This window comes from Portunus trituberculatus, chromosome 7 (assembly GCF_017591435.1).
Source record: "Portunus trituberculatus isolate SZX2019 chromosome 7, ASM1759143v1, whole genome shotgun sequence".
NCBI lineage: Eukaryota > Metazoa > Arthropoda > Malacostraca > Decapoda > Portunidae > Portunus > Portunus trituberculatus.
This window is the reverse complement of record NC_059261.1, coordinates 5,685,758-5,704,806: the sequence shown is the minus strand read 5'-3', so window position 1 is coordinate 5,704,806 and position 19,049 is coordinate 5,685,758. Positions and strand designations below refer to the sequence as shown.

General features: G+C 41.8%; 2 protein-coding genes and 1 long non-coding RNA gene across 13 annotated transcripts in view; 2 read left to right on the top strand and 1 right to left on the bottom strand.

Annotated features, from left to right (window-relative positions):
* Positions 1-8,812, top strand: part of LOC123519838 (protein argonaute-1-like) — an 18,305-nt gene extending 9,493 nt beyond the window's left edge. For 4 of the 9 annotated variants that reach the window (XM_045281442.1, XM_045281449.1, XM_045281386.1 and 1 more), the window contains 8 exons: positions 1,392-1,573; positions 2,735-2,916; positions 4,651-4,823; positions 4,978-5,168; positions 5,955-6,161; positions 6,839-6,956; positions 8,033-8,205; positions 8,658-8,811. In XM_045281442.1, the coding sequence (XP_045137377.1) occupies positions 1,392-1,573; positions 2,735-2,916; positions 4,651-4,823; positions 4,978-5,168; positions 5,955-6,161; positions 6,839-6,956; positions 8,033-8,205; positions 8,658-8,793 (1,362 nt within the window). In that variant the 3' untranslated portion in view covers positions 8,794-8,811. Of the gene's footprint in view, positions 1-1,391; positions 1,574-2,734; positions 2,917-4,650; positions 4,824-4,977; positions 5,169-5,954; positions 6,162-6,838; positions 6,957-8,032; positions 8,227-8,280; positions 8,415-8,657 lie in introns of those variants that run through there. The other 5 variants (XM_045281407.1, XM_045281425.1, XM_045281416.1 and 2 more) reach the window with 5 other exon arrangements.
* Positions 5,998-19,049, bottom strand: LOC123519879. Of its 3 annotated transcripts, none has more exons than XR_006679120.1 (6): positions 18,767-19,049; positions 17,744-17,811; positions 9,941-10,170; positions 8,059-8,195; positions 6,816-6,944; positions 5,998-6,128 (listed from the first exon to the last, which is right to left on the bottom strand). It is a non-coding gene; the product is annotated as an uncharacterized LOC123519879 (long non-coding RNA). The 3 variants fall into 3 exon arrangements; XR_006679121.1 differs by having other exon boundaries at positions 18,664-18,777; XR_006679122.1 differs by lacking the exons at positions 17,744-17,811; positions 18,767-19,049 and adding an exon at positions 10,413-11,036.
* Positions 9,649-17,871, top strand: LOC123519868 (UTP--glucose-1-phosphate uridylyltransferase-like). The gene is made up of 12 exons (XM_045281472.1): positions 9,649-9,774; positions 9,955-10,185; positions 11,031-11,213; positions 11,973-12,077; positions 12,367-12,464; positions 13,550-13,625; positions 14,206-14,343; positions 15,033-15,171; positions 15,615-15,752; positions 15,912-16,084; positions 16,504-16,602; positions 17,295-17,871. The coding sequence occupies exons 1-12, from the start codon at positions 9,745-9,747 to the stop codon at positions 17,400-17,402; spliced, it is 1,518 nt and encodes a 505-aa protein (XP_045137407.1). The 5' UTR covers positions 9,649-9,744; the 3' UTR covers positions 17,403-17,871.

The following is a 19,049-nucleotide window of genomic DNA, read 5'->3' as shown; positions in this document are numbered from 1 at the left end:
TTCCAGACTCAGAGATTGCAAGAAAGCATGAATTAACCACGAAAAGAGAGAAGTGACCTCCAAATGCCTTAAATGAGTGACTGAGTCTTAAATAAAGTGAGAGTTTAAGCAACCCCGTTCGCAGCGACTACCATAACGCCACCAGACCCACACATAAACCTTATTTTCCTCAAGTTACACCTTCGTTAGGCATCTCCAAGTACTTGCCCGAATGAAATGAGTAAATTGTAGTAATAGGAGGAAGGAATGAGAAATGGAAGTGTGTTATGGAATATAATAGTAGTGGTGGTAGTAGCAGTAGTTGTTATTGTTGGTATTGTTGTTGCAGCCTTATCATTATTATTGAGAGAGAGAGAGAGTACGTGTGTGTGTGTGTGTGTGTGTGTGTGTGTGTGTGTGTGTTGAAATGCTTCCTTGTGTCCACTGAAGGTGTTACAGTGTTGAATGGGAGGTGAGATGAGGTTGAAATGATTGTTTATTGAGGGATAAGTGTGAGGGAAATTAATTAAGATGTTGAATAAAATGGCGGGAAGTGATGAGCAAGAGAAATATGAAAGGAAATAGAAAAGAAACAATAGGAAAAAAAAACAACAGGCAAAGAAGAACAAAAAAGGGAAAAATCGAAAGACAAGGAGGATCAGGTGGCCAGGCTCCAGTGTTCAGTAGGCCACAGCTTTGACAGTGACAGGTAGACCATTAAATGCTTTCACCTCTTAACCACACCAAGGAAATGGACTGCCAAACCCACGCCAAGCTGGAAAGGAACAGTCCTGGTATGTCCGCAGTTCACCCTCAGAGCTCTTGTAAGTGGGAAAAGCTGACTGGTAGAAAGATAAGTTGATAAGACTGTGAGAAGATTGTTTTGATTATTATTTTTTTTTTTTCCCAGGTACCACAGAAGTCATAAATGTGCAAAACCCTGAAGTTCTGACATATGAATAATAGATATATGTGTGCTTTGTGTTACTTCAGACCAATAGTATGCATCTTTCTATATATGTGTGTGTGTGTGTGTGTGTGTGTGTGTGTGTGTGTGTGTGGTTTTGTTATGTTATTCATTGATAGAAATGTAAAGCAAGTTCCAATCTGCCATAAGATCTTGTCTAGCTGTGTTTTATAGGTGTGTGTGTGTGTGTGGGAGGGGGAAGAGACCAGTCACAAAATTGTATGTATAATTATCTAACTCTTAAATGCCACCTGTGTGTGTGTGTGTGTGTGTGTGTGTGTGTGTCCAAGAGGAAGAAGGCAGGTGCATGACACTCGTACATCAGAGGCAGATTTAGCCAACAGCACATGTCACTATTGTTACTCTGTATAGGAACATTGCTTCATAAAATAGAGAGCTGACTAACACATACACAAACCTCAACTACCCTCCCTTCCACACACAGGCAGTGGAGGTGTGTGGCAGAGTGCTTCCCCCACCCACCCTGCTGGCCAGTCACCGCGTGGTTCCTGAGGGAGGGAGGTGGCGGCTGGGGCAGGGTGTGGGTCTGTACAAGCCAGCAACACTTCACACTTGGTCTCTGGTTCAGTATGATGTACAGGGTTTGAAGAGGAATAATTTGCATGAGTATGTGGGGGTGGTATATGTGTGGGTGTGTTGAGATGTGTTTGAGTGTGTGTTGAGGGTGTTTGAGTGTAGGGCTGGGGTGTGTTGAGGTGTGTTGAGATGTGTTTGTGTGTGTTGAGGTGTGTTTGTGTGTGTTGAGATGTGTTTGTGTGTGTTGAGGTGTGTTTGTGTGTGTTGAGATGTGTTTGTGTGTGTTGAGGTGTGTTTGGGTGTATCAAGATGTGTTTGTGTGTGTTGAGGTGTGTTGGGTTGTGTTGAGGATGTTTGAGTGTGTTTGGGTATTTTGAGGGAATTGAGGTGTGTTTGGATGTGTATTGAGGTGTGTTGGGGTGTGTTTAGATGTATTTGGATGTGTGTTGAGATGTGTTTGGGTGTGTTTTAGTGTATTTGGGTGTATTGAGTGTTTCGAGTGTTTTAATTCTTCTCCTCTTTCTCTTATACAAACATTCTTTCTTTCTTCTCTTCATCCTTTTCCCTTCAATTCTCTCTTTCCTTCTTATTCCTCTCCTTCCTTCCCCTTAATTCCATCCATCCTTCTTAAATCCTTCTTTTCTTAATCTCCCTCCTTCATCTCTTCTTTCCTTCTCTCAGTCCCCTTTCATCCTTCTCATAACCCTCTCTTTCTAAATTCCTTCATCCTTCCTTCTTTCCTTCCATCCTTCTCAATCCTACACACATATTCCTATGCTCTCCTTTTGCCTACATTCCCTCCTTCCTTCCTTCCTATCCTCAATCCTACACACACAAGGTTTTTATCCTCTTCTCCTTTTTCCTATATTCCCTCCTTCCTTCCTCCCTTCTTTCTTCTCTCTTTCTATCCTTCTCAATCCTACACACACTTACACAAGTTACCTATCCTCTCATCTCTTCCACATTCCCTTCCTCCTTCTTTCTTCCTATCCATCCTCCTCAATCCTACACACAGAAGAATCCTATCCTCTCCTTCTTTCTCCTACATTCCTCTCCCTCTTTCTTCTCTCCCATCCTTCTCAATCCTACACACAGAAGCATTGTATCCTCTCCTCTCTCCTACATTCCCTCCCTCCTTCCTTCTTCTTGTCCATCCTCCTCAATCCTACACACAGAAGAATTGTACCCTCTCCTTTCTCCTACATTCCTCCTTCTTTTCTTCTCTCCCATCCTTCTCAATCCTACACACAGAAGATTCCTGCAGCAACTGAAGGACGTGGGCAGGACTCTGGGGATGGAGGTGAGGCAGCCGTCCGTGGATGTTGTTCGGAAGGTCACCAAGCCCCTCGATGACCTGGTGGCCCTCCTGCGCTACTACCCTTACTCCCAGCTGACCCTGTTCCTCATGCGACCTGGTGTGCAGTACCTCCATGGTGGGTCACTGTAAGGAGGTCACAGTGTTTAGGTTTATTTATTTATTTCAAGTTTTTTTGTAGTTTATTTGATTTTGTGTTTTTGGGCTGTTGTTTTTTTAGTCTTAATTTATTTTTGTGTTTTTTTTTATTAATGGTGTCAGTGTTCCCAATTGACACTTTTTCTTTTTTTTTTTAATCTTTTTCTTTGTAATGTAGCTCTTTTGTATTTTTTTTTTTTTGCAAGTTCTGTATTTTTGTTTTTGTACCTTGTTTATCTTATTTCATTGTTGTATTCCTCATCTATTTTGTAATGAAACTCCTTGACCTATATCTTTCCCTGCAAGTTCTGTATTTCTGTGTTTTTTTGTACCCTGTTCATTTTATTTTCTTGCAATATTCCAGATCTTTTAATAATGTAACTCTTTGACCATATCTTTTTCCTGCAAGTTCTGTATTTCCTCTTGTTCTTCTACCTTGGTTTATTTAATTTTCACGCAATATTCCTCATCTTTTAGTAATGTAACTATTGTATTTTTTCCTGCAAGTTCTGTATTTCTGTATGTTCTTGTACCCTGTTTTATTTGATTTTCTTGTGTTCCTGATGTGTTTTGTAATGTAACTCTTTGACTCATCTTTTCCTGCAGCTTTCCTTATTTCCGCACGTTCTTATGGCCAGTTTTCTTTTAATTTATTATGTTTCTGATCTATTGGTAATGTAACTCCTTGACCATATCTTTTCTTGCAAGTTCTCAATTTTTTTCTCTATTTCCTGATGTTCTTGCACTCCCTCATGGCTTCAGAGGACACCTATTCTAATTTCTTGTGATGTTCCTTTTCTTTTTTGTAATGTAACTTTGCCTTTCTCTTTTCTTGCAAGTTCTCAATTTTTTTCTCTATTTCCTGATGTTCTTGTACTCCCTCGTGGCTTCAGAGGACATCTATTTTATTTTCTTGTGATGTTCCTTTTCTTCTTTTTGTAATGTAACTTTGACTATCTTTTCTTGCAAGTTTTCTGTGACCTGTGTGACCTTTAGCTTGACCTGACTTGTGAATTTGTCTTTTTTCTTGTACCTTGTCATGGCTTCAGAGGACATTTATTTAATTTATTTAATTTTCTTGTGATTTTTTTTTTTTTTTTTTTTTTTGTCATGTAACTTTGACTCTCTCTTTTGTTAAGCTGTTTATTTTCTCTATTTCCTCACATTCTTGTATCCTCTCATGGCTTCCTCTTGACTGTATCTCTTCTTTTCTCGCTGCACAAGGCTGCCTTCTTCCTCTCATCCCTTTTCTGTCCAACTCTAATAGTACAAGAGTTAACCAGTACTCTCAATCATTCATACCTTTCTTTGGTAAACTCTGGAACTCCCTGCCTGCTTCTTTATTTCCAGCTTCCTACGACTTGACTTCTTTTAAGGTTTCAAGACATTTCTCCCCATCTTTTGGCTAATTCTCTACAAATCTTTTAGGGAACTTGCAATATAAGTGGGGTTTTTTTTCTCTCATTTCCTCACATTCTTCTACCCTGTCATGGCTTCCTTTTGACAATCTTTTCTTGCATCCTCTCCATTTCCTCATGCTCTTGTATCCTCTCTTGGCTTCCTCTTGACTCTCATCTTTTCTTGCAAGCTCTATTTTCTCTCCATTTTCTCTCATTCTTGTATTTCTCTCATGGCTTTCTCTTCTCTATCCTTCCTTGCAACTTGTCCATTTTTTCTCATTTCCTTGCATTCCTGTACCTTCTTGTGACTTCAGAGGACACCAAGCAGGCCGGGAACTTCATCTTAGAGCATGTCACTCAGTGTGTGGCGCCGGAAACCTACAAGGACAAGGTGGAGGACGACAAGGTGATGTGCTCCCTCCTTCTCCAGATGAATGCCAAGTGTGGTGGTGTGAATGTGGCTCTTGACTGGCCTGCCCTTCTGCCTGTGAGTATTCCTGTGTGACCTGTAGCTTAACTCTGTATGACCTGTAGTGTGACCTCTAGCTTGACCTTACTTGTGAATTGTCTTGCTTTTATTTTTATTTATTTATTTTTTGTTTTATTACACCACCACCACACTCAATTCCTCCTCTCCTCAGGCCGCCTCTGTGATGTCCAAGCCAGTGCTGGTGGTGGGGGCTGCTATGAATGGTCACCCCAAGAGCTTCCCCCGCTCAGCCTACATAGCGGCCATGGTGGGGATGATGGCCATGGAGGGAGGGCCTTGTGTCACGCTGGTCCACCCACAACACCGTCAACACAACATCGCCAATACCGCGTCTAATTTTGAGTTGAGTGTGGTTTGTCAGGTTTTTTAGTGTGTGGTTTGTCATGTTAAATTTGTGAGTGTGGCTTGTTATGTTAAATTTGTTGAGTGTGGCTTGTTATGTTAAATTTGTTGAGTGTAGCTTGTTATGTTAAATTTGTTGAGTGTAGCTTGTCATGTTAAATTTGTTGAGTGTGGCTTTATCATGTCAGTTTCTCTCTTCCTGGTCCAATTTTGAGAAGTGTGTGGTGTAGTTTTGGGTGTAGTCCTAGCAAGTCAATTTCTCTTTCTTGTTGATTCAGGAAGTTGTTTGTCCTTGGAAGTTGTTTTTCTTAATAGTATATTGGTGTAGTTTGTCCTTACTAGTCAATGCAGGAAGTTTTGAAGTCAGTAAGGTGTGTGGATAAAAAATGGATAGGTTTTTACAATGGATGTCGATTTTATTTATATATTTTGAGGTTTTATTCTCTGTACATACAATACATTCATTCATTTAGTTTGTTCTCTGTAGGGAAACATAATACTACTTACTCTGCACCTTTCCCACCACCACTCCTCAACACCTACCAGACCCCTTCCCATCATCACCTCTACTCAAGCACCCTCATTCCAGACCCATCTATCACCTCAACACACTCCTCTTAAAACTCTTCCCATCACCTCAACCCCCTCCTACCAGAAACCCTGCTTATCATCTTTTAACCCAGCATCTTCTATCATCTCTTGACCCTTCCCATCACCTCTAAGCCCATCATTCTCCTCCTAGATCCTTCCCATCACCTAACCCTAATCCAGCTACCCCCATTCCAGACGACTACTTCTGAGGTACTATGAGATGAACCACACCAAGCCTCAGTCGCTGCTGGTGTATCGCCTTGACCTGCCGCAGGAGGAGGTGGAGCGCGTCACTTCCTGGGAGGCTGCGGAGATCAGGAGGGCGTGTAGAGCTATGCAGAGTGATGGGGAGTACCGGCCGCCCCTGACCTATGTGTGGGTATCGCGTTCCCACCACACAAGGAAAGTATTGGGTTGAGTTAGATAAGATTAGGTTGGTCAAGTGAGAGTAGGAGAGTAGAAGTGACTTTTGTAGCAGTAGGAAGAGAAAGAAGAGGAGGAAGATGAGGAAGGAGGTCTTGAAGTGAGAAGAGGTCATACAGGGAGGGAGCAGTGAAGGTGGTCCAGTGGTCTTGGAGGTATTCTAGAGTGTGGGTACTGTTGAGAGAAGGAAGTCTTTTATAGCTTACAGTGAGAAGAGAGAAGAGGAAGAGGGAGGTGGTGATAGTGTTGAAACAGTGAGGTGAGGGAAGGAAGTCTTGTATAGCTCACAGTGAGAAAAGAGAAGAATTGAGAGAGAGGAAGAGGAGGTGGTGGTAGTGTTGAAAGAGTTAGAGGAAAGAGTAAAAGTGAAAGGAAGAGAAGGTGGTACTGTTGTAAGAGCAAGAGAGAGAGTGAGAAAGAGGTGGTGATAATGTAAGAGTGAGAGGAAAGTAGAAGTAAAAGAAAAAGGAAGAGAGTACAGGAAAAGGAAGAGGTGACAAAAGAAGAGGAAGAGAGGAGGTGGTAGTAGCATAAGAGGAAAAGAGTAGAAGGAAGAGGAAAGAGGTGACAATAATGTATTCATAAATTCCTCAGATTCTCTTCAGCAAGAGTATTGAAGTGAAGTGACCGGACCTGAAGTGTGTGTGGCATTGCAGGTTGTTCCAGGGCCCAGGTGGAGGTGCCGGCAATGTTCCGCCCGGCACTGTGGTGGAGGGCGGCATCATCCATCCATCCACCAGGGGCTTCTTCCTTCTCTCTCATCTGGTAGTGGTGGTAATAGTAGTAGTAGATGCAATGAAAATGGTCTCTCTCTCATAGTAGTAGTAGATGCAATGAAAATGGTCTCTCTCTCATAGTAGTAGTAGATGCAATGAAAATGGTCTCTCTCTCATAGTAGTAGTAGATGCCCGGCACTGTGGTGGAGGGCGGCATCATCCATCCATCCACCAGGGGCTTCTTCCTTCTCTCTCATCTGGTAGTGGTGGTAATAGTAGTAGTAGATGCAATGAAATGGTCTCTCTCTCATAGTAGTAGTAGATGCAATGAAAATGGTCTCTCTCTCATAGTAGTAGTAGATGCAATGAAAATGGTCTCTCTCTCATAGTAGTAGTAGATGCAATGAAAATGGTCTCTCTCTCATAGTAGTAGTAGATGCCCGGCACTGTGGTGGAGGGCGGCATCATCCATCCATCCACCAGGGGCTTCTTCCTTCTCTCTCATCTGGTAGTGGTGGTAATAGTAGTAGTAGATGCAATGAAAATGGTCTCTCTCTCATAGTAGTAGTAGATGCAATGAAAATGGTCTCTCTCTCATAGTAGTAGTAGATGCAATGAAAATGGTCTCTCTCATAGTAGTAGTAGATGCAATGAAAATGGTCTCTCTCTCATAGTAGTAGTAGATGCAATGAAAATGGTCTCTCTCTCATAGTAGTAGTAGATACAATGAAAATGGTCTCTCTCTCTCTGTCTCTTAGGAATTCAGTCGCTTGCCAAACACACACACTCCAGCAAGACTCCCCTCCCCACACCACAGGGGGATCTACAGTATGTTTGCAAACCTCAACAGTCCCTCACCACACACACACACACTTTCACTTCTCATTCTTTATGCTGCCCCCCCACCCCCCTTACTCACATTCACTCGCTGCCCCCCTCCCTACTCATTCACTCTCTCTGACCACAGGGACCCACAATCACCCACCACAGCCCCTCATCAATAATTATCACTCTTTTACACACACACACACACACACACACACACACACACACACACACACTCTCTCTCTCCCACAGTATATTGTCAAACCTCACAGCTCACTCACCAAACACACACTCACTCATCCCCTACAGAGTGAGAGTGGCACCAGCAAACCCACCAAGTACCACGTGGTGTGTGACGACAACCAGCTGTGTCTCCGGGACCTGCAGACTGTTACCTATGGCTTGTGTCACCTCCACGCCAGCTGCTCCCACACTGTCTCTCTCCCTGCGCCGGTTGCTTATGCTCGCCAGGCTGCAAGATTGTAAGGAGCTGCCAATTAAGTGTCCTGCATGTGTGTGTGTGTGTGTGAGAGAGAGAATAAGGAGCTGCCAATTAAGTGTCCTGCATGTGTGTGTGTGTGTGAGAGAGAATGGAGAGGAACTGTGAATTAAATGTCCCATAAATAAATGTCGTCTGTGTGTGTGAAGGAGAGAGAATTTGGTGACATACTGAGTTGGAGAGAAATATTGTAATAAAAGCATAAAAAAAATCAAACAATTTCTATTACCACTAAAGAGAGAGAAAATTTGGTGAGTGGTTAGGGTGACATACCATGGATAAACATTGTATCAATTTTCCTTATTCCTAAGTATCTCTTAATAAGGAAACTTCAAAAACACTTACTGATCAAGTGAGAGAAAACTGAAAAATTGAGAGAAAACTGAAAAATTGAGAGGCTGTCTATTCACTCACCTCCCCACCCCCCCTACACAGTGCCCGGGAGATTGCGTCACGGCAGGAGAGTCACGTGGCACTACTGGATGAATTCTATGACCCAGTGCCTCTCATCAACCTGACCTCCACCATGGACCACTACAACAAACTGCACACTAAGCTCTACTATTTGTAAACACACACACAGTTGGAGAGATTGCAGAGAATGGCGACAAAAATGGTTCCAGTTGGAGAGATTGCAGAGAATGGCGACAAAAATGGTTCCGGAATTGGCAGAAATGACCTATGAGGAAAGATTAAAAGAAATGAATTTGCTCACCTTAGAACAAAGAAGAGAAAGAGGATATTTAATACAGGTTTATAAACTGTTGAACGGACTGGATGAAGTGGATAATGAGCAAATGATGTTGAACGAGGAAAATTTAAATAGAACTACGAGATCGCATAGTAAAAAGATAGCCAAGGGAATATGCTTGAAAGATGTGAAGAAATATAGTTTCCCGCAGAGATGTGTGGAGGTGTGGAATAGTTTGAGTGAGGAGGTGGTGTCAGCAAGGAGTGTGCATAGTTTTAAAGGAAAGTTGGATGTGTATATAGATATGGAGATGGGGCCACACCAGTATAATACCCAGGCCCTGGAAAAATTACAACTAGGTGAATATATACACACACACACACACATTTTTTCTACATTTTTTTTATGGATTTAGAGAAAATGATGGGAGTGTTTGTACCTCCTAGTTTGATGTAATAAAGTTATTTATAGTATGAAAAGTGTTTGATTAAGCCACACACACACACACACACACACACACACACACACACACACACACACACACACACACACACACACACACACACACACACACAGCTGGCCAAAAAAAACAGCTTAGAACTGTTGTCACTTGAGAGAGAGAGAGAAAGAGAGAGAGAGAGAGAGAGAGAGAGAGAGAGAGAGAGAGAGAGAGAGAGAGAGAGAGAGAGAGAGAGAGAGAGAGATAAGATTATCATGTCCACTTGTTTCGTAATCTTGTGTACTATATCATTCAAAACCCTTCATCACCACCTACACCTCCACCACCACCATCTGTTCCTCCTCCACACCACCACTTCCACCACACACAAGATGGCAAACACACTGAGTCCCATAATGAAGGTGGGTGAGAGAGAGAGAGAGAGAGAGAGAGAGAGAGAGAGAGAGAGAGAGAGAGAGAGAGAGAGAGAGAGAGAGAGAGAGAGAGAGAGAGAGAGAGAGACACACACACACACACACACACACACACACACACACACACACACACACACACACACACACCACTAACCTCTCTAACCCCAGGGAGAACCACAGCGTCGGCCCTCCATGGACGCCTTCAAGCAACAGACCAAGGTGGAGGCAAGGGTCCAGCTTAGCCAGGAACTAGACCGCCTGCTGCTCACCTCACCTCCTGCAATCAGGGACGCCACACGGAAGGAGTTTGAAGGCTTTGAGAAACTGTTTGCTCGCTTCATTTCCGATTTCGAGCCTTCAATCCACTGGGACGAGATTCAGAAGCTGGAGGAAGGCACGGTAAGGGAATGAGGTTTTAGTTAAGGGGTGTTTTTAGGGTGGTTCTATGGTTAAAAGGTGTTTTGGGGTCATTTTAAGGCAATTCAGTAATGGGACACATTTTTACCTTGAGATTTGTGTACCATTAGACCATTTTATTGACATTAGGAAGGGTCTATGGAGGTCTGAAGATTAATGACCACAGTCTTCACTATTTTGACCCCTTCAGTACCAGGACACATTTTTACCTTGAGATTTGTGTACCATTAGACCATTATATTGACATTAACAAGGGTCTATGGCGGTCACAAGATTAATGGCCAGTCTTCACTATTTTCCTCACATTCAGAGTTACAGCTGTCCTTATTTTTCCTGTTCTTGTTCTTGTTCTTCTCTAGATTTGAAGCTTGCTGTCCTTTTCTTCTTGTTTCTTGTTCTTCCTGTTATTTCTTGTTTTTCTCAGATTTGAAGCTACAGTTGTCCTTGTTCTTGTTCTCCCCAGATTTGAAGCTACAGTTGTTCTCATCCATGTTCTTCAGATTCTTGTTTTTGTTCTTCTCAGATTCTAAGTTAATTGTTCTTGTTCTTGTCCTTGTTCTTTTCCCAGATCTGAAGCTACAGTTCTTATTCCTCTTTTTTCTTGTTCTTGTTCCTTTCTCCTCCCAGATTTGAAGCTACATTAGTTCTTCTTGTCCTTCTGCAAATTCAAAGCTACAACAAGATTCAAAATTACAGATATCCTTGTTTTTCCTATTCTTTTTCTTCTTGTTTTCATTTCTTTTCTTCACAAATTCGAAGCAACATTTCTTCTTCTTGTTCTTCCTAAATTTGAAGCAACATTTCTTCTTCTTCTTGTTCTTCCGCAGATCCGAAGCTACAATGAGATCCAGGGTGTGGCAGCAACAAAAGCCAAGGCACTGCTGGACCGTCTTGTGGTGGTGAAGCTCAATGGAGGGCTGGGCACTTCAATGGGGTGTAAGGGACCTAAATCCATCATCCCTGTGCGCTCTGACCTCACCTTCCTTGACCTTACCGTACAGCAAATCAAGGTACAGGAGGGTTCAAGAGATGGATGGTGTGTGTGTGTGTGTGTGTGTGTGTGTGTGTGTGTGTGTGTGTGTGTGTGTGGATAGGTAGGGAGGAGGAGGAGAAAGAAAGGAAGGAGGAGGAAGGAGAAGAAGGAGGGAGGGAAGAAGGGAATAAAATGTCAGGGTGGGTGGGTGTGTGTGTGTGTGTGTTTCTTCTGCTACTACTATTGAAGTTACTGGTTGGGATGTTAAAGTGTCCTAAGTTACTACTACTACTACTACTACTACTACTGTTATCATTGTTGCTATCTCCATCTTCCCTATCTCTTCTTGCTTATCTCTCTCTCTCTCTCTCTCTCACATAATCTATTGCCCATGTTTTCTTCTTCTTCGTCTTCTTCCAGCCATAATCTAATCATATAATCTCCTCTTTTTCTTCTTCTTCCTCCTCCCTTCTGTCTTCCTTTATCATCATTATTATTATCTATTTTTTGTATCTCCTTTCTTTCCTTATCTCTTCTCTTCCTCTTCTTCCTTCTCTTTTTATCTTATCTTATTCATTTCACTGTTAATCTATCTATCTCTCTCTCTCCCTCTCTCTCCTTTTCTTCCTCTTTCTTATCTCTCCTTTTTCTTCCTTTCTTTTTCTTATCTTATTCATTTTCTGTCCTTCACTGTCAAACTCTCTCTCTCTCTCTCTCTCTCTCTCTCTCTCTCTCTCATATGGTAATAGTAGAAATAGTTGTTTTTTATGCTTTTACAACTCTCTCTCTCTCACAGCACCTAAATGAGAAATACAACAGTGACGTCCCTCTGGTCCTTATGAACTCCTTCAATACAGACGAGGACACTTCGAAGGTCATCAGAAAGTACCAAGGCATAAAGGTCAGTCCGGGTCAAATGAGGTCACGGGGGAGGGAAGGAGGGAGGGAGGAGGAGGAGGAGGAGGAGGAGGAGGAGGAGGAATTTGAAAAAAAAAAAAAAAAAAAAAAAAAAAAAAAAAAGAAAGGAAGAGGAGGAGGAGGAGAAAAAGGAGAATAATAAGGAGGAGGAGAAGGAAAATAAGAATAAGATAGATAAAATTAAAGAAAACATGACAAAACAAAAAGAAGAAACAAGAAAGATTAATCCCCTTCCCTCTCCCTCTCCCTCTCCCTCTCTCTCTCTCCCCCAGGTCAGCGTCCACACTTTCAAGCAATCACGGTACCCAAGAATCAATAGAGAGTCACTTATGCCGCTAGCGAGGACTTGCAGCGACGGGGAGGCAGAGAGGTGAGGCAGGAGTAATGTTAGTGGTGGCGAGAGGTGATGTTAGTGGTAGCGAGGACATGCAATGATGAGGTAGTGAGCTAAGGAAGAAGTAATGGTAGTGGTGAGTCAATAGGGAGCTTTAAAAGATTGGATAAATTTACAGATGGGGATGACAGATAGAATGAATCCCTTTCCTTATTCATTCTGGTGACTATTTGATGATTTTATACAGCTCCACAAACTCATGGAGGGATTGAAATAGTGAAGACTGTGGCCATTAATCTTCTAACATCCACAGACCTTTCCTAATGTCAACAAAATGGTTTAATTGTACATAAATCTCAAGATAAAAATGCATCTCACTACTGAAGGGATGAAAATAGTGAAGAATGTGGCCATTAATCTTCTAACCTCCACAGACCCTTCCTAATGTCAACAAAATGGTTTAATTGTACATAAATCTCACGGTAAAAATCCATCCCATTACTGAAGGGGTAAAGCTAATATGAAAACAGCCTTAAAGCCCTTAGTAACTTCCAGTACAGCCAGTTTAAGCTCGTGAAGTCATGAGAGCACTCAAAGATACCTGTGAAGTTGAGGTAAATATATGAACAAGGATGGAATGGAAGGTGGAACTAAATCTCTTAATACAGTTTTTTGCATTACGAGTTTTTCTTTTGAGGAAAACAAACATGATTCAAATTGGTTGATAACTGTGAGAGGACATGCTGTTTGAATATACAGTGGAAATAATTTTAACACGTGGTCATTAATCTGGTAATTTTGATCCAATCTTCCTGTAACTTTCACATTACTTTGGTGAAAATGTGTATAAATAATTCACATCAACTTCAAAATTATACTAGTACAATCTTTTTCTTAACGAGATTTTGTATTTCTCGACCCTAGTGTTCCTTCATGTGGGTTCTAATATTTCACCTCTATTTAAAAAGTGTACTAGTTCTTAATGAGATTTCGTATTCTCTCTCTCTCTCTCTTTCTCTCTCTCTCTCTCTCTCTAGTAGTAATAGAAATAATTGTTTTTATGCTTTCACAACAATATTTCTCTCTCTCTCTCTCTCTCTCTTTCTCTTACGTGGTTCCAGTTGGTACCCGCCTGGCCACGGTGACTTCTACAATGCTTTCAACAACTCTGGCCTGCTTGACGAGTTTCTGAAGCAGGTGAGCATGAGGTCTAGACAGGTGTGATGGACAGGTGGAGAGAGCAACACCATCATTATTTCTCCCTTTGTTACTTCTCAGAAAAGTGAAATGTGATGTGGATTTTGTCTATTGTTTGTACTTGTAACCTAGCCCCCCACCCACCCTCTCTCTCTCTCTCTCTCTCTCTCTCTCTCAACACATTGCTTTTTCTCTCTTTGTTATTTCACTCGGAAAAAAATAAATGTTATGTGACGTGGATCTTTATAGTCTGCACTTGTAACCTAGCCACCCCTATCTCTCTCTCTCTCTCTCTCTCTCTCTCTCAACACATTATCATTTCTCCTTTCATTACTTCATTCAAATATAAAATGTGATGTGAATTTTGTCTATAGTTTGCACTTAACATCTAACTACCTCTCTCTCTCTCTCTCTTTCAATACTCTCTTTCTTTCTTTCAATACTCTCTCTTCTCTTTCAATATCTTTATCATTATTTCCCTCCTCCACTACTTTACTCAAAAATAATATGTTATACGAATTTTTCCCTATAGTTTGCACATGTAACCTAGCCACCTCTCTCTCTCTCTCTCTCTCTACAGGGCAAAGAGTATGTGTTCATCAGCAACATAGACAATCTTGGTGCCACTGTTGACCTCTCCATCCTTAACTTCTTAGTGAGGTCAGGCCATTGTCCCTTCCTGATGGAGGTCACAGACAAGACCAGAGCTGATGTGAAGGTAAGGTGAGGTAAGGTAAGGTGAGGTGAGGTGAGGTGAGGTACGGTGAAGCTGAGTAGTGTAGTGACCTGTAAAATCTTGTAACTCCCTCACACTCTGCCAGACCACTAATAACTCCCTGTAGAACCCCTGTATTGCTTCCCTGTAACCCCAAAACCTCTGCCAGAACCCTCACACTGCCCCTGTAACCCTGCTAAACCCTACAGGACCCCAAATCCATTCCTATACCCCTCACACTGACCCTGTAACCCTGTAGAACCACCCTTTTATTCCTAGACCCTGCCAGACTCCTCACACTGCCTCTGTAACCCTGCAAAACCCTGTAAACCCCTGTAAAACATCCTTGTAATCCCATACCCTGCCAGACCACTTTTAACTCCCTGTAGAGCTCCCTGTAACCCCAAACTCTTGCCAGAATTCACCACATCTGTCCCTGTAACCCTGCAAAACCCTAGAAAAATTTATGAAAATGCTAAAATATCACATTTTTTTTGTAATCTGAGAGGAAATTGTATTGATGGATGCAAGGAGAGTGTGGAGGGAAGGACGCAATGCTGGCAAGGGCGTGGTGGTAACAAGGTGAAGAACCAGTTATAGAACCTCCCTGTAGCCCCTAAACCCTTGCTAAAACCTTCACACTGCACCCTGTAACCTTGCATTGCCTCCCCCTAACCTGTGTACTTCCCCAGGGTGGCACACTCATCAGACACAAGGATCAACTGTGTCTGCTGGAGATTGCTCAAGTTCCCAAGGATCACGTCGACGAATTCAAATCAGTCAAGAAGTTCAAGATTTTTAACACGAATAACTTGTGGATTAAACTGAGTGGTGAGAGAGAGAGAGAGAGAGAGAGAGAGAGAGAGAGAGAGAGAGAGAGAGAGAGAGAGAGAGAGAGAGAGAGAGAGAGAGAGAGAGAGAGAGAGAGAGAGAGAGAGAGTTTAGTTAAGTTAATAATGTCTTTTGACCTAAACTAACGAAACTTTCAACCATTAATTAACTGTGTGTGTGTGTGTGTGTGTGTGTGTGTGTGTGTGTGTGTGTGTGTGTGTGTGTGTGTGTGTGTGTGTGTGTGTGTGTGTGTGTGTGTGTGTGGTTAAGTTAAATTAGTTTTTTTATCTAACCTAACAATCTTTAACTAACTAACTAGCTAAACTGAACTTCCAACCAATTAACCAACACAGCTTAGCCTCTACTAACATAACAACCTTCAACCACTGCCTAACCTAACCAAACCTCCCACTAACCTACCACCACCACCACCACCACCACAGCGATGAAGGAGGTGATGACAGAGGGTGGACTGGAGATGGAGGTGATAGTGAACAACAAGACTCTAGACTCTGGCACAGGGGTCATTCAGCTGGAACAGGCAGTGGGGGCGGCCATCAGGAGCTTTCACGGAGCCATGGGTAAGTGTGTGTGTGTGTGTGTGTGTGTGTGTGTGTGTGTGTGTGTGTGACTCTTTGAACACTAATACACCACAAACAAAAGAACAAAGAAACAAAAATGCACAAAAAAGCAAAAACAAACAAAAACAAACAAAACAAAAACAACCTCCTTTCCTCCAGGACTCAACGTACCGAGATCCCGTTTTCTCCCGGTGAAGAAAACGGACGACCTGCTTTTGGTGATGAGCAATTTGTACACCATGCAGCAGGGGACCCTCATCATGTCACCCCAGAGGCAGTTTGATACCACCCCTCTTGTTAAACTGGGGTCATCTCATTTTGGAAAGGTTAAGGTGAGTGTGTGTGTGTGTGTGTGTGTGTGTGTGTGTGTGTGTGTGTGTGTGTGTGTGTGTGTGTGTGTGTGTGTGTGTGTGTGTATTTACCTAGTTGTCGTTTTACAGGGCCTGGGCTTTACTCTGGTATGGCCCCGTCTCCATATCTACACTTATCCAATTTCTCTTTAAAGCTCTGCACACTCGTTGGTGACACCACTTCCTCACTCAAACTGTTCTAAGTCTCAACACATCTTTGTGGGAAACTATATTCTTTAACATCTCTCAGACATCTTCCCTTCCTCAGTTTCTTACTATGCGATCTTGTGCTTCTAATGTCATATTCTTCTTTCATTATTAGTTTCTCATTATCCACGTGTGTGTGTGTGTGTGTGTGAATTAAAAAACCTGACCTGACATGACCTGACTTCAATTTGCAGGACTTCCTCAAGCGTTTTGGCACCATTCCTGACATGCTGGAACTCGACCACCTCTCTGTGTCTGGCGATGTGACTTTTGGAAGACGTGTGGTCCTTAAGGTGAGACAAGAGGTGTATTTCTAACCCCTTCAATACTGAGACCCATTTTTACCTTGATTTTTTGGGTGTGATTCGATTATATTTGCATTAGGAAGGGTCTATGGAGGTCTGAAGATTAATGGCCACAGTCTTTACTATTTTAATCACTACATAAATTTTACCTTGAGTTTTGGGTACGATTAGATGATTTTATTAGCATTAGGAAGGGTCTATGAAGGTCAGAAGATTAATGGCCACAGTCTTTACTATTCTAATCCCAACATTTGTTTCTGAAGCTATATAAAATCACAAATAGTAACAAGAATTAACCTCTTCAGTACTGGGACACATTTTTACCTTGAGATTTGTGTACCATTAGACCATTTTATTGACATTAAGAAGGGTCTATGGAGCTCAGAAGATTAATGACCACAGTCTTCACTATTTCAATCCCCCATATGAGTTTCTGAAGCTGTAGAAAATTACCAAATAGAAAGCAGAATGAATATGGAAAAATGTCATGGTACTGAAGAGATTAAATGCCTCTCTCTTTCTCACCATGACTATTTTCAAAGGCCACAGAGATGACTAGTTATATTCCATTTTGTATTGTTCACTGACAACTTGAGGCAATTGTCAAACTTTCACCACAACCACAAAAACTCCCTTGAAAATGTTTGGAGCAGAGTCAAAATGTATTCTTGTCTTTCCAGGGTACGGTTATCATCATCGCAAATCACGGAGATCGAATTGACATCCCAGCCGGCTCAATTTTGGAGAATAAAATAGTTTCTGGCAACATGCGAATTCTGGACCACTAGAGAGAGAGAGAGAGAGAGAGAGAGAGAGAGAGAGAGAGAGAGAGAGAGAGAGAGAGAGAGAGAGAGAGAGAGACTTGTGGTATCTTTAATCTCTCACCATGCAGCCTTTGAGATTAACACACACACACACACAAAAAAAAGAAAAATAAATAAATAAATAAAAAAAATAAATAAAAAAAGAAAAAATAAATAAAATAAAAATACTACTACTAATAATAAAGCAAAATAACAATAAGAAACTGCAAAGGAAAATAAATCAAGCAATATAGAAGATGCAAGCCCAAGACACAACCACCACCACCACCACCACCATGCACACACACACACACAGCACCACCAACCTTCCCTGAGGACTGAAGTGGGCTAAGGGAGCCAACACCTTCTCTAGTTCCTCCTCTCTACACACTGGCTGCAGGAAATAAAGGTGGTTGTAATGCACGGTTGAAATAAATAGTTAATGCTTATGTTAGTGTGATTTTTATTGTATTAAGGAAAGTATAGTATGGATGCTTTGATATATTGAGTATTGTCTCTTACTGTTGAAAAATATGGTTTAATAGAATGTGGTAAAAGCAAAGTTAATTCCTTCAGTACCAGGACGCATTTTCATATTCATTCTGGTGACTATTTGGTGATTTTTTACAGCTTCAGAAACTCATATAAGGGATTAAAAAGATGAAGACTGTGGCCATTAATCTTCTGACCTCCACAGATCCTTCCAAATGTCAATAAAATGGCTTAATCACACACAAAACTCAAGGTAAAAATGTGTCCCAGTAAATAAATAAATAAATAATTGTAATGAACCACATGACAAACCCTAATGTAAATAAATAAATAGTTAATCATATGACAAATTCAACACAAGTAAATAAATAGCGAACACATGACACATTCTAAACAAATAAATAGTTAATCGCATGACACACCTCATGCATGAATGGTGAGGCAAGTTATGCTCATCACCACCACTTGCATACTAACCAGCAGCTTGTGATCCTCTTTAAGTGTGTTGCCTGCAGACGGATTGGTGAAGTGCAGTTAATATCACAATGGAACCTCAACATAAACACTTGGAACCTAATCATAAACCTTAACATAAACCCTTCAATAAACCCTGCCCTTTCCATAAACCTTAACATGAACCCTTCAATAAACCCTGCCCTTTCAATGAACCCTTCAAATAACTCACAACAATGTCTGTAGTATTTGACATAACTCACAATTTGGGAAGCAAAATCAAGTGGTGATGCAGACTTACAGTGTAACATCTCTCATGTGTTTCCAGTGTAGCGGTGATACAACTAAAAACGGCGTCCATGATGAAACCAGCGTGGCAAATGGTACAAACTGCCGTGGCTCACCCTCTCTCACCACAAACCATTGTAATACTGCTGTTGGACTTGTATCTCCCAGCATGCCACACCGGGCTCTCATTGGACGTCCTAGAGTCCAACGTCCGTGATTGGTCTAGCAGTAATACGTCATTAACTAACTACCGGCATGGCGGGCTGTCATTGGACGTGACGTATAGGTATAGACACCACAGGACCCACAATGCCCTACTCAAGGAAACACCCACACGAAGGGGAGGAAGACTGCGGAAAACCACTCTCTGGATTGTTTCTGACGTGATTCTGAGTTTTC

What these genes read in the sequence shown, in the direction of transcription:
- LOC123519868 (XM_045281472.1), top strand. Translation starts at nt 9,745, where the DNA reads ATGGCAAACACACTGAGTCCCATAATGAAG. An exon ending in AGCGACGGGGAGGCAGAGAG is followed by an intron (nt 12,465 to 13,549) that starts GTGAGGCAGGAG and finishes ACGTGGTTCCAG; the next exon opens with TTGGTACCCGCCTGGCCACG. An exon ending in GAAGACGTGTGGTCCTTAAG is followed by an intron (nt 16,603 to 17,294) that starts GTGAGACAAGAG and finishes TTGTCTTTCCAG; the next exon opens with GGTACGGTTATCATCATCGC.